The sequence below is a fragment of the Cricetulus griseus genome, chromosome 4 (genome assembly GCF_003668045.3).
Source record: "Cricetulus griseus strain 17A/GY chromosome 4, alternate assembly CriGri-PICRH-1.0, whole genome shotgun sequence".
Classification (NCBI taxonomy): domain Eukaryota; kingdom Metazoa; phylum Chordata; class Mammalia; order Rodentia; family Cricetidae; genus Cricetulus; species Cricetulus griseus.
In genome coordinates, this window is record NC_048597.1 from 183,975,033 (window position 1) to 184,002,009 (window position 26,977).

Sequence of the window (26,977 nt, forward strand, 5' to 3'; positions counted from 1 at the left end):
CAGTGAGAGCTGTGCAGCTGTTCCATTTGGTGCCAGAGGCTTTGGCTGTTGTCTTCTACACCCAGGCACTTGGCCTTTCTGACCAGCCCCACCTAGAAAAGCCAATCCTACTCTTAGAGGAAGACGGACTTGTTGGGGGCAGGCTGGCTCTCGGCCAGCAAAGCTCTCTAAGTACGAATGGGGAAGAGGGCGAGCGGTGGGCAGTCTCTGGCTAGGGTGGGTATAGATGGCTGCAAAGGAAGAGCTCTTGGCTGAAGCTTGAGCCTCCATGTTGTTGTATTACATGTGTTTCTTTGAGAAACAGGAGGGGCCTTGGCTGCCAGGGACCCTGACAAGCTACGACTTGAGCTGCGTCTCACAGCCTGGGCTGAATTGGGAATATAAAGCAGGGAGGGCACCCCTGGCAAGGGGGTGGGGAACAGCCTGGGCAAAGGCACCAAGGAAGAATGAGTCTGCTGCGCGCTGAGGATGGCATGGAGACTTCCCTGATTGGAGCTGGGAGTTCTTGCGGGGGGGATGGAGGCGGCTGTGATTGGATAGCTAAAGTGGGGCCAGATTTGGAGGGCTTTGAATGCCCGACCGACGAGCACTTCAACCAGCTCCTCCACTTGCCATTTCCCTACCAGACCGAGTCACCTCGCGGCGCTAGCTCTTCTTCGGGAGGCTTCTGAGAAGTCGACTCAAAGCTCTCACCTGCTTCAGCGCCGTCCGCGGACTGAGGGAGGAAGCAACCCCGGCTGGTTGAGGGGGACACATCCGCGCGTGGGGCGGGGGGTCGTGTGCATTCGTTTCACCTTACACGCTAGGAAACAGTACATGCTCCCTTCCACGCCGCGCGCTCGCACGGGCCCACCACCACCACCACCACCCCCCGCCGCCGCCGCCGCCGCCGCCGCCGCCACCGTCACGCGAGCCCGCTCCTCCCCCACGCCGCCCTCGCGTCGCCCGGCCGCTCCCTCAGAGCCCCGCCGCGGCTTCCTGGGCCGGCCCCGCGGCCGCTCCGCCCCGCGCGCTCCGCGCCCCCCTGCGGCCCCCGCGCCGCGCCCGCACACGCGCGTCCACGCCCCCCGGCCGCGCGGTAGTGTTGTGCCGTCTGCGCCGGGCCGCAGTGCGGCTGCGCGCGCTGGGCTGCTCGGGGCTGGCAGGACAGCGGCGGGCGCGGCGGCGGGCCCGGAGCGAGCGAGCGGCGCGGGGAGCTCGGAGGCGCCAGGCCCCCGGGGGAGGGCGGCCGGGAGGCAGGCCCCCGAGAGACCCGTCGGGTTGGATTTGGGGTCGGAGGGGGCGCCTGGCCACGGACCTCGTTTTTCAGACGCCCCCCAGCCCCGGCCGCTGACGGGGGGCTGAGGGGCGCCGCCATGCCTCTGCCGCGGTGACGCGCGGGGCCGTGAGGAGAACCGGGAGAGGAACCGTGACGAGAACCGCAAAGAAAACGGGGAGAGGAACCGCGAGGAGAGCCGCGAGGAGCCGCTCGGTCTCCCCGGGGATGTCCCTCAGGCGGCCGGCGAAAGCGACTCACTCGAGCCCTGGGGTATAGGCCTAGCTTATCCAGCTTCCTTCCTCCTCCTCCTCCTCCTCCTCCTCCTCCTCCTCCTCCTCTCCCTCCCTCCCCTCCTCCTCCCCTCGTCGTCCTCCCCTCCGCGTCTCTTCCCTCACCCTTCCCCGCGCCCCCATCTTCCCTCCCTCCCTCCCCTCCAGCAGCGATGGCAGAGGAACAACAACAGCCGCCACCACAGCAGCCCGATGCCCATCAGCAGCTTCCCCTCAGCGCCCCCAACCCCGGGGTGGCTCTGCCAGCCCTTGTGCCCGGGCTGCCAGGGACAGAGGCCAACGCTCTGCAACACAAGATCAAGAACTCCATCTGGTAAGAGGATCCTCCATCGCTGGGGTAGAACAGCCTAGGCACATTTCTGCTGCAAAGGGGGGTGGGGGGCGGCGGCGGCGGCATCCGAAGAGAAGGCTGATGCATGCATTGAAGGTGGGTTTCCACAGCCGGGTGCATGGCTGTGGCACCTCTGGAGGGGGGAGCTTGCACCCACCCCTGGTCTCCTTAGACACACACACACAGCTTGCACACACCCCTGCTCTCCTTAGACACACACAAACACACACACCATGCTTCTCTCTCCTCAATTGTAAGCAAGATAAACAAGTTATTTGTGCATTTTCCACATACAGTAAGGGAAATACGGGTCAAGATTAAGTCATTGCATGATAGTGGCATGAATTGGAAACTTGGAATGTGAAATGTGTTGACTCCTTTTGTAGTCATGGAAGGAGGAAGAAGTGTATTGTGAATTTTGACCAAACAAGACATTGTACGAAACAACATTAATATGCAACACAAAACCTAACGTGTCTTTTCCATTCAGTTGGATTAGCTGCTGTTTCTGGATGGTTTTGCCTCCTTTATTCTCGTGCTAAATTTCCCTTCTAGGGAATTTATTTTTTACAATAACTGTAAAGGAAATGCTGCTTTAGCATAAAGTGTTTTGTTTTAACGTGGTAATTTACACGGTAAAGTGATTTTTTTAATGTAAACCATCTTGCCATTTTGTTTCATTATTAAAAAGAAACTAAATGGAACATCCTTTACTAGTCCTGTATTTCTTGTATGGGAATTTGCTATGTTTCAGTGTTAACTGAACTCTTAAAGACTGATGACAATAGTAATAAATACACAAGAGTTAAGTCCATCTTCTGTTAGAACCTTTGCAAATGTTCTTTGAATGTGAACTTGCATTATTTTGTACGATTCTTTATTAACTTTTTTTTTAAAGTGTGGTACTATTTTTAAAATGGAAAGCAATATTTGGAATTTGGTCTAAGATTGCTTTTAATAGAAGTTTTAAAATAGAATTAAGTATGATGTGAAAATAAATAGCCTTGATTTTGGAGCATGAATCTGGCAGGCTCATCATTGAATATGACTAGTAAAAGACCAAAACTTGCAATTTAAAGACAAAGGTATCATAAAGCAACTGGCATTGTATGTACAGCATTTGAGCATTTCAAGAGAGTAACAATTTTAGATGCAAAATTAAGAGTTGTTATATAGTAATTTTCATCATTTTCTTGGCATGCTTCCATGTCATGATGCTAATATGAAGTAGGTCAGTGCAGGCTTTACTAGTTTCATACTACACCGTAGTTGACAGTTGAATGTCTTGCTTTTATTTTTAATTTTAATACCAAGCTTAATTATTTTTAAAGGAATTTTTTTAAGGCTTTGACTATAGTTTGTGGCAACTTGAGTAGGTCAGTTGTGTGAAGGTTTTGTGTGTGTGTGTATGTTTATGTTTATTATAGGGAGGGGGACTTCAGATACCATCACCCTGTTTTAAAAGCTGTAGTTTAAATAAAGGTATGATTAATTCCCTGCTTACTGTGTTGGGCTCCACAAAGCCAGGTGTTTTATCACTGGATAATGTAACTTAGGGTCCCTGAAAATATGGAATTGAAGTAAAACATCCTGGTTTTCTAGCCTCAATTGAAAGACATCCCAGTTGAAGGAATCAGATCTTTTAAGAAAGGCAAATTTTAAAGGTTGAAAAGCTGTTTTATTATGAGAACAGTAAGGGAGAAGAATTTGACTTTATAATTCCACAGAAAGAATGAATTGTATAGGCACTGAGAATAGTGTTAGAATGATGATGATTGGGGAGTGCTTGTTTATATATTTGTCCTGAATCGTAATTTAATTCCTCCATTGGTAATGATATTTACACATCTATTACAACTTAACTATGCTGACTTTCACATGAAAAAACTTCTCAAGTTGAGGGAGTGGACTTGGCTCTGAAAAATTAATGAGCAAACATATATCTTAATATCAAAATATATTATTCTGTATCTTCATTTGTAATGACATCAGCTTTTCAGTGCCAACTTTAGTAATTCTATTTGCAAAAATTATTCCTTATTCCTTTATAGTTAAAACTTGAGGATGCTAAATAACCATGGTGGATGATAAACATTAGTGGCCATATTTAATATAGACATGTAACTCCTCCACAAGAATAGATTCATATTATTCATCAAGTAACTATACAAAATACAGATGTGAAAGTGTAAAATTTTCATTGTTACTTTTTTTTTTTTAAGTCAAAGGCTTACTATCTTACTATGTAACCCTGGCTGGCCTCAAACTCAGAAGTCCTACCTGCCTTTCTGCCTTCCAAGTTTGGTTTAAGGACATATACTTCCATGCCTAGCACATTACTACCATATGAAAAATAGTATTTTTTAAAAAAATTAAAACTGGTTTAATAGATACAACTATAATTCTATATATGTTTTATACTTTTTAGGCAATAACTTTTTCCATCATTAAAAAAAAAATCACCTGGTAATGTTCTGAGAGATTGTCAATTTTTTATTGCTTCTGTGTCATTCTTCAGTACCATTATTAAGAGTTAAAATGAGATTCAAAAGAAATGTGGCATTTAAAAATTATGAACTGGGTTTTGCATTTAGGTTGATCGTAGTTTCTACACTATGGGCTTGCAGATCACAACAAGTCTGTACTTGCCCTCCTACTCTACAAATATAAATATAGTATGTAATGTAGGCCTTTAGCTGGACAATGAGTTATTTATTATCTTGGCTCACAATTAGTTTATTCCATTTATTAAATGCTGTTTGACAAAAGCATTCCATTGTATTTCAAGCATTAAATATGTCTCTTAAAAAGGAGTAAGTATTCAACATCAAGATGTAGTATTTGATGAGATTAAAACTATTTCTTAAGAGTTAGAAATAGTGTGGGCTTTTAAAAGTAATTCTAGAACATATACTGTTAACTTGATAGTTAATATGTTTGTGAATATCTTCAAATTATGCCTAGGTTAACCTGAGTGTTGTTTCTTTACTTTATTCCTTCCCATTCCATAGACAAAGGGTCCAAATTACTTATATGCCTCATATGAAAGGAATTTTATTTGTAGAGGTATTTTAATTCTGATTAAGCTATAAAAATGGTATTTATATCTTATAGATGATATAATTTAAAAATAATCTTTTTCTCAAAGGAGGGAGAAAGGTAAAGAATATTAAAATAGTAGACACACACATAGTTTTTCTTTTTGGTTTTTTGAACAGGGTTTTGGTCTGTGACCCTGGCTGGCTTGGGATTCATGATGCTACTGCCTCAGCCCCTCATCCCATGATACCTAGTATCTAAACCGTTCTTTTCTAAAGGAAGATTCATACTGACAACCTAAAACAAAGCCATAGCCAACTTAAGTATAAACTTCTTTAATTTACATTGCATTTCTCTTTGTATACTTATGTTTTCCCTTCTCAGTGACTTCTCCCTTGAAAAACAACATGAAAATTTCTATTTAATTTAAACAAAGAAAATTTTTACTGCCTACACCCCATTTGTTTTTTGAGACAGGGTCCCTTTAGGTAGTCTTGGCGGTCATGGAGCTTGGTATATAGGCCAGATTGGCTGGCCTTAAACTCACAGAGATATCCTCCTGCCTCTGCCTGCCTCTGCCTGCCTAGTGCTAGGATTAAAAGTATGCACTACCAAACTTTGCTCCCTCTCTTTCTTTTAAAAGATGCTTTACTTGGAAACAATGATAGGATTAAAATTTAAAAAACATATATAATACAATATTTTCGATCTCTTCTGTTTAATTAGTTACGTTTAAGAATTGATCATAGGCTAGATGTGGTGGTGCACACCTTTAATCCCAGCACTCAAGAAATTGAAACAGGAGAATACCTGAGTTTGAAGCCAGCCAGAGCTACAAAAAGAGACCCTGTCTCAAAATCAAAACAAAACAAATAGATCATGGGATGGTGATGTAGCTCAGATCTTGTATAAGGCTCTGGGTTATCCCCGGATACTTGCCACTGCATTAAAGGGAAGAAAGGAATGAAGGAAGAAATGTACATGGGTAGGAGTGGCTCATATTTGCTATAGGTTGTACCTAGATAATACATCTTCACCTAAAAAGTCAAAAGAAGGCCTGATATTTTATTATAGATGATATTTTAATGCTGTACTCAGAAAATTCAGATTCTAATAGTATTATTTTCACTTAAAACCTTACAAGTCTTTAAACAGTAAGGTGTGTCATCATTCTACCTATTTTATGTTATGAAACTGAATGACAGGGAAGCTATAGAATTTTTAGATTCATTAGCCAACCTTAGAGGTAGTGTTGGAGGTCAAGAGTTCCTTGTCTTTATTCAGTTCTGATATGTGTATTTTAGACGTAGAATTGTAATCTAAGAATTATTTTGGGTATTTTCTGGATTATCATTTATAACCAATTAATTTTGTTTTGGTTTCTTATTGTTACAACAATAAGCATCTTGATAGTAAATGATTAATCTCATTTCAATTTAATACAATGAGTAGAGTATGCTACTCTATAATATTTACATAGTAATACCATATTAGTCCTGTTTTCTGTCCTTTGGCATAGAACTCAGTAGTTCAGTTTTGTTCTTGAGCCATGCAGTTTATTAGTGCTGTAAGAAATAATTGTTATTCATCCAACTTCAATGGGAAACATGTACTGTTAGGTAGCTCATATCTTTAGTTTATTTTAAGCCCAGGATCTTTTTTGTCTTGCATGTATTTTAGTTTAGTTGGTTAAATGCTCCCTTCCCTGAAGTCAGCTAATCTTCTATAATCATCACAGAAAAGATTTGGCTTGCTTTTGTTTGTCTATATTGAGGCCAACTCTGATGTTTGTGTCCCAGCTCTAAGTGACTCTGATTCCAGAAAGAAATTGTCTTCCCTGCCATCCAAAAAGGCAAGTTAAGCAGTTTCAAACATGTCAAATGTCTGTTCCTATTTAGGTTAACTAATGATATGTATGTGTTTAAATAATTGAACAGTTAGCTCTCCTCCCTGGAAGATTTCTTGAATGATGGTATATGCAAACTGATTTGGTTTCTGTCTCTTTACTGGTTTTAGGATTTGGTGGCAAGTGAACTGGTAGAAAGGACAGAAAGTATCTTATTCATCATGAAAGGTGTGCTTTGAATAAAAATTACATCAGCTTGCTTTTACCTAAAATTTTGAAAATATCCTAAACATTGTCATTTACTAAAATTTGAACACTTAAGAAAGAACAAGTACTCAACTGAATATCTGCTACATACAAAGTGCTATGCTAAATAAACACAGGCATTTAAGGAGTGCTCATTTGCCTGTAACGTTAACCTAGGGTGGAAAATGTGCAGTGAATTGGAGACTGACCAGGGAAAGAAAAGACACATGTCAAAATATGGACTCTGCAAGAAAGTACACCTTCATTTCCTCATTTATAACATGAGAGTTGTACTGAATGACCTTGCAGGTTCTTTTAGCTTTAAATTATATGAGTCTGCTACTAAATTAGTATTGACAGCAATAATAAAACATAGCATACACACAGTGAAAGACTAATATAATTATCACAGGCAGTCAACAGAACAGTTTTAGTCAACAGGTTATTAGGATTTGCTAGTGTCTGTTTGGGTGTTAGCCCAGGAGGACTATCTGAAAGTGTTCTCTTATCATTATCATGTGCAAGTGTTTCATTACATGAGATTAGGTCTGCAAATATTTATTGAAAATGTGTAACATTTGAAGTATTCTAAGAGCTGGTTTATTATGTACAAGTATGCTAGACTATACAGTAATTCCAGTTATTGAGGAGACTGTTGAGAGATAGTAATAAGGGGCTGTTTGATTCTTTTGCTTTTTTTTTAAAGTTGCTTAAAACCTACATGCATTTCACATAGAAACCTCTTCCTATAGTACTAGTGAAGTATTTTAAGGCAATAGTGAATGCCATTTTTTAAAAAATTGCTAATGTAAACAAAAGACAGTTGTTTATTATTTTCAGAATAATTTAGTGTAGGGTTGAGCTTCACAATAGACATTTTAATGAGTTGTTGTGACCGTGGCTTTTTAAGAACAGGGCAGTAAGATGGTTATTCCACAACTCTATCAAAATCATACACTCTTATCCATTGCCTCCATTTCTGTTATTCTCTTTATGTAGGCATTTATTTTCTGGAGGATTTTAAGAGGTCAGGTTAAAGATGAGTAGCATTGTCTAATACGGGAAGAATCTTCCTCTTCTGGGCAGGACAGTGGAATAAAGGTCAACACACTCTTGATTACTATGAGATTAATATAGTTACCACTCGATTTTAATCCACATAAATAAAAACTTTCAAACATGATTTAATAATTTTTGAGGCTATAAGTAAGCATTGTTTTTGTTTTATGAACTGCATGTGTCCTTTTTATAAAAGGAAACAGAAACAGTAAGGTTTGATTAATTTTTTTTCTCTTTATTATTATTATTAATTCAAGTTAGGGAACAGGCTTGTTTCACATGTAATTCCCCTCTCCCTCCCCTCACCCCCATTCCTTCTCCCCCACCTCCAACCTACCCTCCACCCCATCCACCCACCACTCCCCAGGCAGGGTAGGGCCCCCAACCGGGGCTCCACCAAGTCCACCAAATCTTCCTGTGCTGGGCCTAGGCCCCTCCCCAGGTTTGATTAATTTTTACAGTGTTTCTATCTATATTGTTTCTATCAATATCTATTATGGTAGATATATATATTACAAAAAGTTGTATAGAGGTAAGGTTTTATATTTCTTTGCATCTGAGAATAAACTGAAAACATGTAGATATTCCTTGCTGTTTGAGTCTCCATTTGGGGTACTGAATTGAGAGGGTGAGAGGTTGTATAGTGAAAGACTGCAATCTGTTATGTCATGAACTTCAGGAAGTAAAGGAGTCAATAGGGTGTGATTTCCCATCTTTTCCAAAATAGCTTTATGTAGGGGAAAAAATTGTTTGATTTTATTTGTCTTAAGTTTGGATAGCAAGAGATCGGGTGGTGTATAATACTTTTATACACATCTGAATATAGTACTAACAAATTGATTTGAATTTACATTCTGATTAGTGATGCCTTTCAAAAACACGGATATAGAAAGTGATGGTATAGATGCCTTATATTTGTCTCCTTTTTCATTTTTGGAATCAGCTTTCTTGGAATTTGAGCTCTATTGTTGATAGTACATCATAATGATTGGTTTTCTTGGAGGCTGCAATCATCACTTGTGTTATTGACCTTTATGATTTTAAGCATAAAGCTGAGCATGGGGCTAGGGAAACCGCTAAGTCAGTAAGGTGCCTGCCATGCAAGCATGAGAACCTGAGTTTGGATTTCCAGTGTTCGTGGTAAAAAAAAAAAAAAAAAAAAAAGGTGCACCTACATGTGTTTTGCAATAGGCTGCAGAGATAGGCTGGTGTTTAAAGCTCACTGGCTGGCCGACCTATCCAAATTGATGAGCTCCCGGTTCACCATGAGATCCTGTCTCAAATAAAGGTGGTGAGTGATTCAGGAAGATATCCAGTGTCAAATTCTGGCCTGCACATAAGGACACTACACATGAATACATCCATACCCCCCACCCCTCCACCCCGCAACAGGCACACTCAAAACCTGAGCATGAAGAGCACTTAGGTTTGTGTTTTCTTCCTGTTTTTTCATGACTGTCTTACTTCATACTGTCAAAGAGACACAAAATAAGAATACAAGATTCCTGTAGTAAGTGACCATTTTTTCTTTTGCTTCTGTTATCCTTTCCCCCCCTTCTAATACATGCTGCAATTCATAAACCACTGATTTATGAGCTTCTTATAAATTGTGTAATTTAATATTTCTTGATAATTTAGACTTGTCTTATTACCTGAAGTAAGTCCATTTTAGTGACTTTTTAAGCACAGTTTAACTAAATGAAACATTCTCATTTTCTATTACGTGAACCTCAGAGTAGGGACTAAACATATATATGAAACAAAGCCATCACTGCAAAAATCTTGAGTAGTATGAAGTACACAGTAAAATGTTATTTCTATATAGAGAGGCTAACAGCTTATATTTTTTGCTATGGAGATGAAATTTAGCAATGTAATTACATAAGACTTCTCTGATATCTTACTTGAAGTAATTTGTGTTTCTGGGAACCTGGAAAATGTATTTCAACAAAAGGATTCAGTTAATGTAAATTAATCATTTCCCTAATTTGATTGTGGTCAATGAAGTGCTATTAAAGGCAAATGGGATATAAGCATCTATGATAGAAATTATCACAGTCATATTATTAAAAATATGATCCCCTTTTTCTGAAGCAAAGCTGTGAGCAAGTATCATTCAGTCGAATTCTACATCTAAAAGTTTCTAGGAAGTAAGAAAGTCAAAGATTAATCCTAAATTCATGAAGGCAAGTATGCATTGAAAGATAAATTCAGCATATATTTATTGTAATCCTTCCATATGTAAAGCATAGGAATATTGAAAATAAGGTACTACTCCAGTCTTTAAAACATTACCCACTTGGATTTTACATATAAAAGTAAGTTTTTGTCTAATGCAGTAATGGTATAATAAGTAGTAGATAAGAGAGGGATTCAATAAGGATATTAATTATTTTTATTTGCAAAACCCAGGGTTGTGGGCTTATTTAAAAAAAAAAAATCACAAGACAGACTATAGATTTGAACATACTGCTTAAGAGAACCTTACTGTGACTTCTTTATTCCCTCTGTCATGAATTAGGTTTAGAGCCGTTGATGACAGTGAACCTTACCAATAATGTAGGTAAGTAGAAGAAGATAGTTTGGGAGAAAAATTATTTGCAAAAATTATTAAGGAGTATAGTTCCCACATATAAATGGTAGTACCAGCTAAGTTCCCACATATAAGTGGTAGTACCAGCTAATTATAACCTTCTTACCTAAGCTTTGATTTATAGGTAGAAGAAAAATATAAAATAGTAACAGGGAAGAAAAGGATGGATATGGATGAGCACTAAGAAAGCTTAGCATTTTATTTTATATTTTTAGATTTATTTGTTTTTTTATTTTTATTTTTTATTTGTTTTGCCTACATGTATGAATGTAAGCCATGTATGAATGTAAGAATGTATGCATGTATGTCTGGTGCCTATGTAGGTGAGAAGAGGATATTGGATTCCCCTGGGACTAGAATTATAAGTAGTTGTGTGTCACCAAGTGGGTCCTGGAACAGAATCTTGGTTTTCTACAGCGACAAGTGCTCTTAACCACCGAGTCATTTCTCCAGCCCCAGACTTTAGCCGCAATCTTTCTTCTGTGTCATAGCAGCTTATGGCCTCAATTTGCCATGTTTTCTATTTATCTACTTCTTTTGATAGTAGATACCATTATATCTTTTTTAAATCAGTCTAGCAATATTGGTTGCACATTTGATTTTTTTCTGTCCATGTCTCTGTTCTGTATTTCTTATTTTAACTAGTTGACTAATTTTGTAGTCAACTTGTAGTTAACTTAAACTTCTTCCTGTTTCCACTGTCAAAACCATGGTTCAGTGCTTTAACCTTCTATACCTGTATTATTAATAGTAGTAGTTATTGTCATTATTTGAGTCTAAGATAGCTCTCTTGGGTTCGTACATTTGCATGCCAGGTTCACAGCTAGTGGTTCTGTTTGGGTGGTTGTGGAACTTTTAGGAAGTAGGGTCTGGCTCCCTGGCTCCCAGAGGTGGATGACTGCAGGTTATAGGCTGTCCTTGCTTCAGTCTTGTTCTCTGTTTCCTGTCTGCAGCTGAGATATGAGGAGTCCCGGACAAATACTCTGACTGTCATGACTGTACCACGATGTCATTAAAACTTCTGAACCCTAAACCAAAACAACCTTTCCTCCCTGCATTGCTTTGTCATAGCCATGAGAAATGTAATACAGAAAATTGATGTTGTGAGTGTTATTACTGCAATGAATCTTGACTGTTTGATTTATAGTTCTTCAGAATTGTTTTGCAGGAGAAATGTGGAAGAGTTTTAGAACTGTTAGTTAGAGAAACTGTAGAGAATTATAAGCAATGTTTAATGTGCCATCCTGTTTGGAATTGGGAAGACCAGAATGTCAATACAAATGAAGACAGTAAAGATTTTGCTTATGAAGTTTCGAGGGGAACAACGACACTTACTGGGGATTGGGTTAGAGGCCATCTGTGTAACATTTCGCAAAACAAATAAATAAATTTAACTATATTTTGTCCATCTCCTGAAAATTTGAATGAGATTGAATTCAGAAGTAATGGATTAATCTATTTTATGGAAGAAATTTCAAGACAGTATGTCAGGCTGTGACATGGGTTTTGTTCATTGCACTTCCCTGGATTTATAGTGAATGAAGGCAGCAAGAGAAACAGAAGGATATGAAAATGTACAATTTTCCAAGGAAAGGAAATAATCATATTTAGAAACGATGAACATACAAATGCAATGACTGTTTACTGTTAAAGAGATAAGCACCAATAGAGAAACCAAGTACTTTGCACCGCATAAGTAGGAAAAATACCTTGATGGTGAGGTTCCATCCAACAAAGGCTCAGGTATGTGATAGAACTGAAACCATAATTGAAAAACTTTTACTTTAAAAAGGGTGGGTTAGAGAGATGGCTCAGCAGTTAACATACTCCTGAGGACTGGCCTGGCCAGAGTTCAGTTCCTAGTATCAATAAGAGATTCACAATGGCCTGTAACTCAAGTCCAGGGGCTCTAACTTCCTTTTTTGGACTTCATGGACACCTGCACTTGTACATGTCCTCACACCTAAACATATAATTTAAATAAGTAAATAATGCCTAAGAAGATACAGCATCCATGGTATACTGTAGGGAGACACCGTAACCACGCCTCCTAAGGGCCGGCTACAGGTGTACTTAACCATGCCTGTCAGGGCGTGGTCAAGGGGTGTTCAGGATGACGCGTGGGGGGTTCTTAAGGGACCACACACACGTGAATAGCTTCTCTCTGGCCTGGCTGCCTTGCTGCCCCTGGCATGCCCTGGCTTGCGTTTGGGCTGGTGTTTATCTGAATAAAGAAATCTTAGCCTTACGGACTACGGATCATCTTTGAGCGCACGCAGCACACAATAATCTACAGTATACTGTTGAAAACAAAGATGGCAGAAGTGTTTTTCCTGATACAACCACTCAGGCATTAGAAGCTGCTTGAGCTGTGGGAAATGGAGGCCTGACCACATCCCAAGCTGGCAGTGGAACTTGGAGTTGTCCATGTGGTACTGTTTCACAGACGTGCAGAATACAAGGATTAGTTATGGAGTAAAAGAGGCTTGCACCTAGATTCCAGAGAAAATCCTGTAAGGCAGGCCTTGTGTAGCTCCTTGTCTTAGTAAGCTTTGTTTGAAGCTTTGGAGATGAAACCAGAATGTTGTGAAACCAGGAACATGGGACATCCGCTAATGAAAACTGCAGACACCCAAGAGACAGACCACATGTGTTGCAAATAGCAGGGCTATAAGAGCTACTGTGTCCCCCTGATATCAGATATTTAGCTTCAAGTTTTGCTGTTTGCTGTATTGGGTTTCCATCTAGTCTTTGCTTGTTATTTCCCATTTTCCCTTTGAAAATAGATTGTTTATTCTATGGCATTGTGTATTTGAAGAATGTAGCATGTGATTTGAATGTGAGGGAGCTAATAACTAAGTGGTTACATAGAGTCACAAAAGAGGCTATGGACTTTTGAGCTGGGTTAAGACTATAGGAACTCTTGGAGTTGGACTAGATGCATTTTCCATTATGAGATAGCTGAGACTGGGTGAGTGGAGAGAACAGAATCAGAATATTAGAATTTGAATGTGAAGTGTTCTTCAGAGGCTCAGAAATTTAAATGTGAGGTCCCCAACTGGTGGCACTGTTTTTGGTTATTAAGGAACCATCAAGAAGTGGGTTGCTAGGGAATGGGCCTGGTATTCATTCTGTATTACTCATTCATTCTGTGCATTACTCCAGCCTGTATTCATTCTGCCATCTCTTCTCCACCATCCTGGACTAAAGCTTCTGAAATCATGAGCCAAAATAAACCTTTCTTCTCTTGGCTGTGTCATTTTGTCATTAGTGGTGAAAAAGTAATACATTAATCTTGGCAGTTTTCCCTCACTAAACTCCACTATGTATTGCTGTTTAAATAAATCTTTACAAATGTTAGTTTTTGTATGGTTCCTTTCTAAAACTCCGCAGTAATTTCTTATTCGCCATACTGTATGAAGATTTCCATTTGGTTTATAAGAGCTGCAAGCAATGTAGTTGTCATACAGTTGGTTCAACCTTATTTTGATGTTCTCCAGCATTTAGCATCTGCTTCAGTCCGACAAGTACATTACTATTAGCCTTGTCTGTTGTGGTCCTGCTTTTGTCCCTTATTTTTCATGATAGATGTCTTTCCTAGAATCTCCTCCTGTCTCCAAATCCTACCACAGCTTAACACATACGGAAGTTGCAGCCCAAATCATTTGTTCTATGAAACATTTTTTTTTTTGCTCCTCTAGTTCACATTAGCCTTTTCTTGACTTCATATTGTATATAGTGAGTTCCAAATGATAATTTAATCACTCTGAATTTTTTCCTGCTTCCAATGCTGTAGTTATTTGAATCTGATGACATCTTTTGTACCTTTTTATTTTGTTTGGTTTTTCTCTGTGTAGCCCTGGCTGTCCTGGAACTCTCTCTGAAGACCAGGCTGGTCTCAAAGCTCAGAGATTCATCTGCCTCTACCTTCTGAGTGCTGGGATTAAAGGTGTGCACTACAATTCCCAGCCACCTTTTTATTTTTCATCTAGTGGTAGATACTAATGACTATCTTTTATATGGTATATTCTCGTAGACACTTAGTTTTCCCCATGTATTACTGTGCATTTAATGTATTTAATCTGGTCATTTCCTCCCCAAACAGGTTATTATAAACTGATGTTGCATTTTACATGGTAAGGGATTTTTAGCATCTGGTTCTTTTACATTATATTAGTGAAATTGAAGTACTATTTACTAAGGCTTTTAGTTCTATGAGTGCCATTTCTTTCACTGTGTCTGGATCATAAAATAATGTATGCCCTAAGTGAGAGCAGTTGACCCCCTCTTTAAAATTATAGAGTAAATGGGACTGGAGAAGTGTCTCAGCAGTTAACACCTTTGCTCTTATAAAGGACCCAAGGTCAGTTCCCAGCACCAACATTGAATTTTTACAACTGCTTGTAACTATAGTTCCAAGGGCTATGACTTCCTCTTTTGGTTTCCGTTGGCACCCACATATACATGGCATATGTGCGTACACAAACACGCAGATTTTATTAAAGCTGGGCATGGTTAGTGCACACCTTTAGTCCCAGAGATTAGGAGGCAGAGGCAAGTGGATCTCTATGAGTTCATGACCAGCCTGGTCTACATAATGAGTTCCACGACAGCCAGAGCTCATAGTGAGACCCTGTCTGGGAAAAAAAAGGAAACCCTTGTTAAAAGTCTTTTTAAATTACTGAGCAAATGACTAAATCAAACTCAGTGATCTTTCATACAAATATACAACAGAATTTATGGATTGATTATTCTGTGTCCCAGCCTACTTCCCAAAACTTTGAATTTTGAAGTTACATTAACACTGAATTGGAGGATTTGGTCCTGACATAGGGTTTGGTCTACTTAGACTACAAGACACAAAACTGAGGCAACTTGCTGAGTCATGCTGTACTAGTTGTTTGTCTCATCCCTGTGACAAAATACCTAACAGTAACTTAGGGGAGCAATGATTTATTTTGGTTCTTGGTTTGGGATAGTGCAGTCCATCATGGTGGAAAGGCATGGTAGCTGAAACAGCTGGATCCTAGTGGCAGGGGCTTACAGCAGCTGCTTGTTATGTGATGCAGATCAGAAAGAAGAGAAGTTAGGCCGAAGCTGGACCAGAGTATACCCATCACCTGCTCTCCCAGCAACCTTTCTTGTTCTCTTCTTAGCTTCTACCTCCTATAAGTTCTGTCACCTCCATAGACAGCACCACCAGTGGAGGGCCAAGTGTTCAAATACATGAACCTGTGGGGGACATTTCACATTGGCCAAAGTCTGAAGATGGCATAGGAAATCTGAGTGATGGCCGGTGGGGAAGGATGTAGATTTATCTGCAAAGTGAAGAATGAATGATTAAAACAGGAAAAGAGGGATGGAGAGATGGCTCAGAGGTTAAGAGCACTGACTGCTCTTCCAGAGGTCCTGAGTTCAATTCCCAGCAACCACATGGTGGCTCACAGCCATCCATTATGAGATCTGGTGCCCTCTTCTGGTATGCAGATATACATGGAAGCAGAATGTTGTATACATAATATGTAAATAAAAATCTTTAAAAAAAAAAAACAGGAAAAGAATGCTGAGATAGCAAAGTATACAGTTCATAAAATTGGCCACCTAGGCTTCCAAACCTTGTCTTTTTTTTTTAAACTCCTATTTTAAAAGACTTCAGGAGTTGGAGAGGTGACTCAGCAGTTAAGAGAACTTGTGTTCCTTGCAGAGGAAGCAGATTCCATTCCCAGCACCACATGGTGTCTCACAGCCATACCTGGTTCTAGTTCCAGCAGACCTGGTATTGTCTTCCATAGGCACCAGATAAATTGATGTTATGCACATACATACACGGGGAGGCAAAACTACTAATGCACACAAAATAAAACATTTAAAATTTATTTTAAAAAGCAAAAAAAAAAAAAAAACTTTTCAGCTATAATTGTTCTATTCTACTTGGTTTATTAGAGCAGAATTTCTCAGATTATGGGTTATCTGAGAACTTGCTGACAAATTTTGAGGCCCCTGGATTTATTTGAATGGAAATTTGGTGGGGTAAGTAGCAGTCTGTGTTTTAATTGGTCCTCCAGGTGATTCAGCATCTCAAACTTAAATATAAGAATCATTAGAAGTTTCATCTACAAACAAAAAAGAGAATGTTAATCCAAAATACAGCAAAGCTGTATTCTCAGTCATAAGTATCTAAGGTGGACTTAAATAATTCCTTTATTTTAATTTTCATGGTATTTGAATATAATTCTATTTAATCTTCATTTGTACTGTGTGTGTTCAGGTCAAATCAGCAATTTGAAGGCAGATATACTCTAAAAAGGGCCTAGTCTGGGAGGCTGGGAGCCACACAGTCCTGTGTTACACTTCCAGGAGCTTTACCTGGTTCTAACAGTGAAGAGGAAAGAAAAGTCCCTCTGTGCTTCCTGCAGGGGGAAGAGAAAAGTACCTATTCTAAAATATGTTCACAGCTGTCTGTTTTCTTTAACAAGGCCTGACCTCAAAGGAAACACTTTTACCACAGCCTAATCAACTGGATGTTGTTTTGGGTGTTTTGTTTTTGTTGTTGTTGTTTTGTTTTTGTTTTTGGAGACAAGGTTTCTCTGTGTGACAGTCCTGGATATTTTGGAACTCCCCAAGTGCTGTGGTTAAAGGCATGTACCACCACCACCATCAGTCAGCTGAATTTTTACCAAAGCCTAACTGACCTGGAGGAAGGAAAATACTCAACTTCATCCCTGTCTAATCTTTGATACAAGAGAAGAGAAATAATCAGCTCAGACTCTGAAAGACTAAGGCCTAGTGATAGGAATATAGAATGTCCCGTCCCTGTCCCCATCGTCTGCCGTGGTCATGTCCTCCTCCCCACCCCCCTCACCCCACTGCCCCCCTTTACACTTTATCACCCTATCAGTGGGCTCTTGTATAATCACAGAGGATTGTGCCTGAGAGAACTGTCAGCATTACACCACATTTAAGGAATCTCAAAGGAAGCCTAAAATGAACAGGGGAGACAAAAAAGAACAACAAAATATTAGCCTATCACATCGTGGAGTAACAAATGTTAAACACAGTCTAATTCCTGCCAAATAATGTAAAACATTACAGAGACCCTCTGCCTCTGTTCCATATCATTGCTTAGGCAGGATACAAGACATGCTAAAAGGAAAAAAAAAAAAGAGAGAGAGAGAGAGAGCAAAGTCTGAAGAGGCAAACTAAGCATAGAAATCACGTATTCCAGATCAATTTGGGTAAAGGTTAGAATGGTTATTTAACCAAGTAATACTCTGGGCAATATGCAAGAACAGGTAGATAATCATAGGAATAGGAAATCCAAAGGAAAAGGTAGAAATAAATAACCTTTAGGGTTAGGGGTATAGCTAGTTCAGTAGTAGTACACATAAGTGACCAGTGTGCCTCAGGTCCTGGGTTCAGTCCCAGTACCATGAAAAACTACTAAATACTACTGTTCACATGGCTTATTGATAGTGGACATGATTGAGGCAAGAATCATGGAATCTGAAGCTATCCCAAGACATTTCCAAAACTGACATGGAACAGAAAAAAATTATTTTCCTTAAGTTGATATGGCTCATAAAAGTTTGTCTAAATTAGCAACATCAACAATACATTTATGAATAGTTCTTGGATGAACCCATATCTAACTCATGAATAAGTAAAGTAAGTAACAACAGTGCTTCAGTAGATGGAACAGAAGACTTGGCAATGATCCTTTATGAGAGAATATAAAACTGGACTTGGGTTAGTTTAATTATATTGCAAACTGTAGGGCTATATTACTAAAAGAGACTAAATAGAAGGAAATGTAGTTGATAGCCACTACAGTTTGGATCAAAAATAATCCTTTAAAGACTCATGGGCTTTGTCTGCAGCCAGTGGTACAGTTGAAAGGTAATGGAACATTTAAAAGTTGTAGCCTACTTGGAAGATGTTAGATCATTGGAGGCTTGCCACTGAAGTTGATATTGGAACCTCAGGATTGTCTGAGTACCTCTCAGAATAAACCTTTTCTCTTATTAAGCTGATTATCCCAGATATTTTGTTATGGTGCTGGAAAGCCTGCTAATGCGGTACACCAAAAGAGTACAGAAAACTGAGTCAGGTTAGGTAGATAGCTCAGTTGATATAAGTGTTTGCCTTACACATCTGAGGTCTGTGTTCAGTCCTCAGAACTCATGGAAAGGACAATGGGGAGTGGAGGGGGGAGGCCTGGTGCAGAGTGCAAGCTTACATTCCCATCACTGAAGAGGCAGACATTCAGATCCCTGGGTTTGACTCACCTATTTGGCAAGTCTTGGGCCATTGAGAAACTGTCTTAATAAAACAAGGTTTGGGGCTGAAGCAATGATTTGAAGATTAGAGGACTGTTCTAGAGGACCTGGGCTTTATTCTCAGAACCCATAGGCAGCTCCCAGAGTATCCAATACCCTCTTCTGCCTTTGTGTGCAGTAGGTACACAAGTGCTGCACAGGCTTACTTGCAGACAAACCAATACTTGGACATATTTGAAGGGGGAAAAAGGTCATTTTCCTGAAAACCACCACCACCTGAGGTTGTCCCTGGCTTCCATATGTTCTTTCCCACAGAGGAACATGCACATGCAAGGAAGTAGTAAGGCCACATACACTATGCAAAGACAATGAGAAAAGAGTTCTGGAGATGTAGCTCAGTGGTTAAGTGGTTCATAATGACCTTATTTTTCACCCCATCATCACAAAAATAAATGAGAAAGAAATAGAGTGCAAGCAAAAAAAAAAAAAAAAAAAACAATGGAAATCAAAGGCAACACGGTAAAGAATTTAGAAATAAGGCAGTGACTAATCCAAATTTGCTGGTAACTTTGTTACTATCCTAAACAGAGCAATTAAAAGACAGATTGTTGGGCTGGGCTGGAAAGATGTCTCAGTGGTTAGAGCACTGGCTGCTCTCAAAGAGGACCCTAGTTTGGTTCCCAGAACCCACATGATGGCTCACAACTGTCTATAACGCCAGTTCCAGGGGATCAAAACTCCTTTTCTAACCTCTGGGGCACCATACATGCATAGAGGAAAAACACTCATACACATAAAATAAAGATAAAAATTTAAAAAGAAAGATTGTTAGGCTAGATTTTAAAATAAGATGTTACTGTATATTGTCCACAAGAATATAATTTATAGACCTTACTACTTAATATCTAGTAACCACCTAGTTGCATCATATTTCATGTATGTGCCCTCCCTGAATCTGAAAACCTTTGTTACATACTTGCAATTATGAAAACAGTCCAAGAAAAACACCATTAGATTTACTTTTGAGCAAACACTGAAATGATTTTTAATGTGGTTACAAAGTTGTGGAGTTATTACCTTCATCTGATTTTAGGACACTTTGATTTAAAGATTTTTTATGACATTGTGTTTGTGTGTGCATTCATGCACAAGTGCACATATAACCATGCAGTGACGGCACATGTGGGGTGCAAAACACAACTTTCAGGAGTTTATCTTTTCTTCCATCATAGGAGTTGCAGGGACAGAATTCATCTTGGCAGCAAGAGCTTTACCTACTAAACCCATTTCACTGCCTACATGTTTTTTGGTTTTGGTATTTTTAAAGTTGAAAAGTGTATTGTGTTGCCTGAGTTGCATAACAATTAGAAGTAAAAAGATTATCCATTTATAGTTCTAGAGTATCAAAGATAGCAAATTCATATAAGGTAGCATTTTTATCTAACACCTTGATACAGCTTAATTACAGTACATAGACTTCTAGACTCATAAAGTTCACTTGGCTCTGTTCTTTTTCTTCACAGTCTTTCTCCTCATGGTTCAGTCTTCTAGTACTTTAGATAGGCTACAAAGTTTTTTTATTCTTACTATTAAAATAAAAAGGCAAAATGTCAAAATGCTACCTTGAATTTTATTGTCACTAAAGTACATGCTTATGTGGTCCTTCTGTGGGGCCCATCATTTCTAAACAGTTCTGCCTTTATATATTCATATTCGTGGATATCATGTTAGCTGTCAGATTTTTCTTCAGCATGTTTTGGACCAGTAAAATAATCATATTTCTCTAAATTAATTTTCTCATTAAGATTGGTAGAAATTTTGTGTAAAGAATAAAAACTTTTAAACAGTTTTAAAAATGAAAACTCAGAATTACAAAAAGGCAGCAAACCTTATAATATATTCTAGAAATAATTGCTAGAGCTTCCCAACCAAGGACCTAACCTTTTGAAGCTGTTTCCTTTTTTATTGTGTGCCTTGTAGGGTTATAGTACAAATTGAAATATTTCATATAAAACATTTACTATAGATTCTAGCATATGGTAAGTGCTTGGCAATTTGTTAGCTGCTATTTTTTTTTAACTCCAGTAAAATTCAAAGAACATACATTAACATACATATAAGGATGTTATTATTTCTGTTTTTTATTACAGTATTAATCTTATGGTGGTTAAAGGGACTATGGTAATATGTGAAGGGAGCATTTTTAGGAATGCTATACCAGTGTTCCTTATATCTGGGAGATTGAGTCCAAGACCCTGGCAGATGCGCAGTTCTCTTACGTGGCACAGTACTTGCATTCAACCTACATATGTCACCCTGTATGCTTAAGTCATCTTTAGTTGATTGCCTAAATTTCTAACACAGTGTGAATGCTATGTAAATACTTGTTAACCAGTATTAGGATAGGAAATAATGACCATAAAAGCCAGTGTGTTCATTATAGAGACTTTTTTTAAAAAAAAAAAAATCCATGGTTGGTTGAACACATGCGTGTGTATTCCGCATGTGGAACCCACAGGTGTGGAAACCTCACGTTGAGTGTACAGGCTGCGTGGAAGGAGTTCAAGTGTCAGGAATATGCTGAAGTCAGTGGAGTACAGTGGATGAGCTCTAAACAATATATCTGCTTACCTTACATTTAGAATCTGATAAGTAGACAACAGTTGCTTGTTTGTTCATAGAAATCATGTTGTTTCAAAGCTTAAATGAATTATTACGTATATAATGAGGCTGACTTAAAATTAAGTAAAATCACTGAATAATGTGCTGAAGAGAAGATGTAAGTCAACAGGCAGTTCTATAAGAGGAAATGGTTGTGCTAGATGGATTGCTTGCTTTCTGTGGCTACCAAGCCCTATCCTACTGAAGTAGACTCAGAGGAACTAAGTTAAAGGGATATTTGGGGTTCTCTTTCTTTCTTTCTTTCTTTCTTTCTTTCTTTCTTTCTTTCTTTCTTTCTTTCTTTCTTTCTTTCTTTCTTTGAAGTTTTACTGTGTATCCCTGGCTTGCCCACTTGCTCTGTAGACCAGGCAAGCCTTGAATTCACAGAGCTTGAATGCTGGGATTAAAGGTATGCACCACTGTGCCTGGCTCATTTGTGGATTCTTGAATCTACTGTGAAATGTAAAATGTGAATTTTGTACATTTTCAACCTCTTTTGATAGAAATATGCCCTGTATTATTCTAAAAATTTATGAATGTTCTAAATTGTAGTATTTTCTTAATCATTTGTAGTCTTTTTTTTTTTTTAAGTAAGCTGAAACATGTGACAGCTCAATATGAATAGTATAGAGGCTGCTTTAAACAGCCTGGAGAAAGATAAGGATCTGAAACATTTGGGGGGGGAGAATAATCCAGTTTCACAGAAGATTATCTAGGGATGTCAGCAGTGCTTTGTGTTTTGTTTCTTGAGTCCATAGTTGGGTTGCATGCATTTAATCTTTGCAAGAACTTAAAAAGACCAATGAACTTTAAAGTGATTGCAGCAGATTAAAAAACAAATGGTATACTTTGGACCTATCTTTTATATTCATTTTAGATTGCAGTTGTTCATTATTAAAGTTCCAAAAATAAAAGTGTTAAATTCAAAAACATTTAATGATAAAAACCTTGTTTTATGCTGGTATTCACATTCCTTTTTCTTTCATTTAGAATCATAATGAAATTGTATTTACATTATAATATAAATAAAAGTTAAAAGAGACATCATGAATCAGAAAGAGGATGAGTGAAATTGTTTGACTATTTGCAGGAGAAAGGGTATATAAATTCAGAGCCTAGACACAGCAATAGTTACAGCAGAATTCCAAGTGCATAGATACTTAAATGAAAACAAGTCAGAATAGATTAACAAAAATGTAAAACATAAAACAAATTAATGGATGAAATTAAAGGTTCTTTCTGTTAAAAGTGGTTCAAGATATCTTAAACAAAACCTAAGCTTTACTACTTAAAATGAAAAATGAAATAGATCATATTTAGTACTTAAACCTAACTAATTAAAAAACTGAAAAAAATAAAATTTGGAAAGTTATATATTAAAATATTTACTGTATACAAGCTTATAAATACATTCTTTAGATAGAATATTAACATGGTAAAAAGCAAATCTAAACATACACATATTCACAGTGTGTGTTTTTTTAGTAATTTTTGGAGAGTTGATGCCAGTGATTTTTCAGAATACTCTTTTTATCCATTTTGAAATTAGTGATTTACTTTAAAAATGTTTATTTTAAAAGTGCTTACAGAATTAAATACTGAGAAATTTCTTGACTTTCCAGCATATCCTCTCCAGCTCCTTTTCTCCTACAGTTTTCCACCAAGCGTAGCACAATTCACTTTACCCCCGTCTGTATGTGTAACCCACAGTGTGGTAACTGTTCAGCTATACCACACACCTTACTTCTGAAGGGAACCCTTGCTGGGTAGTTATGGAATAACTTCGTATAAGTGTTTTCCTAAAATTCTATCCTCTATTCTTCCATTTCTTTTCCTTGACTTGAGCTAAGTAGCTTCCTTTTCCCTCTGTTGAAAGAAAGCTCATGACCATAACCATAGGCCACTCAGTTTGGCCTTGTGCTTTCCAGTGAGTGTTCTTCAGCCTGTTTGGCCTCATACTTGTAGTATAGTATATGTCATAGTTTCCATGTACTGTCTTTGTAAATGATATGTCTTCCTTGGTAGATGCCGAGCCCCAATGGGTAACAACTATACATTATTTATCTCTGTGTCTCCACTGTATTATGTTAGCAAATATTTATGATCTCATAACAGATGGTTGTGAGCCACCATGAGTTGCTGGGAATTGAACTCAGGACCTCTGAAAGAGCAGTTGGTGCTCTTAACCTCTGAGCCATCTCTCCAGCCCCACATTTTTATTTCTTTAATTTGTGTGCACTTTTGTTCATTTGTTTAGTCTAGTCAGAATTATGTTATATAGTATATCCTTCCTTAATATTCTTAAAGTCATTCAACAAGCACTAGCTAAGTATCTGAAATTGGAGGTGCTCTTTATGCACCAAGACTAAAGTAGTAAACAAAATTTTCAAAGGTTCCCGATTTTATAAGCCTTGTGTCTTTTTTTTAAAAATTCAAGACTTATTTTTATTATTTTAATTATGTGTACATTAATGCAAGTGCACACAAAGATCAAAGATGTGATAGCCCCCTGGACCTAGGGTTACAAGCAGTTGTAAGCTACCTGATGTGAGTGCTGGGAATTTAACTCAGGTCCTCAAGAAGAGCTATCAAAATGGGCTCTTAACCGCTGAGCCATTTCTCTAGCCCAAACCTTCTGTCATGGTGGAAGGAGACATGTTTTAAAAAATAAACCAAGAACATTTTCTATAATGATATCTACTAACTTTGGTATATTTTCATCTGTTTATACCCAAATATTTGGATATATACTTGTACATTAAAATCATTTCAATATTAGGACAAAATCAATTAAATTAATATAAACAGTGAATAACAGTACATACTCAAGTATGGTGGTAAATTCTCTAAGGAAAAGTTAACTAGGAGAATAGGGATTGTGTTTGTCAGGAATGGGACTACAGTTGTAAACAGATTGCTTGGTCAAGAAGACTTCATCAAAGTAATAGTTAAATAAAGACCTAAGTTATAGAGTAAGCTGTGTGGTTTCTGAGAACAAAGTGTTAATTTATCGTGAAAGAGTATCAACCAAAAGAGACTTTATTTTAAAATTACTGTCAAGGTATTATTATATAGTAATAAAAGGATCCTATTGTTAAATAACATGTAATAACTTGAGAATATATTCATCATGTAATGTTAAATGGGAAAAGAAATTATGAAATTTAGTCTATCTTAATATCTTAATGTACATGTATATAACCAAATATTTGTATCTAAATAGAAGGAAATACACCAAAATTAGCAAATATTCATTGTGGAAAATGTTCTTGGTTTAATCTTTTTACATTTTTTTATTTCTCAATTTTCTTAATGAAATATATAAAAGACTATCTTGTAAGATACCTAAAATTAATGTTGATACATATTCACTTTCAGGTCCTGCATTAATGGAGTAATGGGTATTGAACTTACCCTCTGTAGAATCAACTGTAAAGCTGAATAAAAACTACATTACATTTTAGTTATGTTTATTGTTAAATAATAAAGCATAGAGAAGGAAAGTCTAACAGGTGTGTTTTCCTTGACAATCCATACTATAGTTCAGCTAAGCAGAGACCAAACCATTCTTACACAGGGGTCAACAAGATGAAATAAACCATTATCAATCTGCATATCTGCTAAAGCATCTGACTGTATATGTCCAGATACTGGAGGGAAGGGGACAGCTTGAGAAGTTCGAGACACTTTTAAAGGTGTCCCTAACTCTCCTTGAGTACCGAATGTCACATGTACAGGGCCAGTTCCGGAAAGCAGCTGTTGGGACCTGTAGTTTGAAGAGGCCACATGATACTAAGAAATAATTTTCAACAAGATAGATCTAATAGACCTAGTTGAGCACTGTTGGCATTAGTTGAGACTGTATAAATTCTATAGCATAGAACTAGGTTTACTCTACCAGTATAGCAGTTTTTTGCTCATTTTGACAAAATGTGAAGCTAACATTCAAAGATGTCAGATTGAGCTGCTAATAAATTAACTTCGTGCCAGACAGAATATATTTTGAAGGAAGTCAAACATTGGACAGCATAACACCCTCATTGTCCATCTCTATGAAGTCTTCTGCAGACAGAAACAGTGATGTCTGGTGTTTATTATTCTTCTCTCATATATTAGCTGGAAATCACAGTTTCCCCTTTCTTTTCCTCCCCAAATCTCCCATCTCCCCTCTCACTCACATCCATCCTCCCTTCATCTCCCCGCATAAAAGAGTAAACCTCCCAGGAACATCAACTAAACAAAGCCTAATATGCTACTATAAGACCAGGCACAAACTATCAAGACTGGATGAGGCAACCCAGTAGGAGGAAAAGGGTCCCATAAGTAGGCAAAAGAAGACCGGGCGTTGGTGTTGCACGCCTTTAGTCCCAGCACTCGGGAGGCAGAGGCAGGCGGATCTCTGTGAGATCGAGGCCAGCCTGGTCTCCAGAGCAAGTGCCAGGATAGGCTCCAAAGCTACACAGAGAAAAACCCTGTCTCAAAAAACCAAAAGAAAAAAAAAAAGTAGGCAAAAGAGTCAGCAACCACCCCTGTTCCCAATGTTAAGAGTCCTGCAAGAGGACCTGAAGAGATGGCTCAGCAGTTAAGAGCACTGACTGTTCTTTCAGAGAACCTGGGTTCAATTCCCAGCACCCACATGGCAGCTCACAACTGTAACTCTAGCGTTCAACACCCTCACACAGACGTACATGCAGGCAAAACACCAATGCACATAAAGTAAAAATAAATAAATCTTAAGAAAAAGAAAAGAAACTTATCTGTTTAAAAAAAAAAAACAGATTTCCACAAGAATAGCAAGCTACTCAGCCATAATATATAACGCAGAGACTAGACTCCTTGATCTCTATAAGCTCCCATGAGTCCCTGTGAATTGATTCTGTGGGCCAGAATCAATTGTTCTTGTGGTTGACACACTTTTTAAAATTAGAAATATTTAGGAGTTTTTACCATATTAAAATGAAAGGAAAAAGAGATAGCAATAATTAGAAGAAACAAACTTGCCATGGGTTAATCTATAGAGAAAGCTCAATCTACCGAAAAACAAACAAAAAAAAATTATGACTTGTCTTTTTCTACATTATGAGTCCTGGGAATCAAATTCAGGTTGTCAGGATTTGGTGGTAAAGGCCTTTATCTGCTGAGCCTTCTTTTTGGCCTCAATGTAATTTTTAAATTTTTCTTTTGCTGTATATTTTTGGGTTTGGGGCATAGAGTATTGTTTTGTAGTCCAGACTGACCTGGAAATCATGACTCTCCTTTCTCAGCCTCCCAGGTAATGAATGAGTTTGCATTATGTACAACCACACCAAGATTGATTTGATTCTTTACAAGTAGAAACCAAATTGTATTTTTCAGAAAACCAGTCTGATTTAAGCCTC

General features: G+C 38.3%; 1 protein-coding gene across 4 annotated transcripts in view; it reads left to right on the forward strand.

Moving 5' to 3' along the window:
- The first annotated feature begins 1,392 nt into the window (after positions 1-1,392).
- Rfx7 (regulatory factor X7) overlaps positions 1,393-26,977 on the forward strand; it is an 82,310-nt gene continuing 56,725 nt past the window's right edge. For 2 of the 4 annotated variants that reach the window (XM_027411186.2, XM_035443800.1), the window contains exons 1-2: positions 1,393-1,528; positions 1,696-1,861. In XM_027411186.2, coding sequence (XP_027266987.1) covers positions 1,701-1,861 — 161 coding nt within the window. In that variant the 5' untranslated portion in view covers positions 1,393-1,528; positions 1,696-1,700. Of the gene's footprint in view, positions 1,529-1,695; positions 1,862-26,977 lie in introns of those variants that run through there. The other 2 variants (XM_027411185.2, XM_027411187.2) reach the window with 2 other exon arrangements.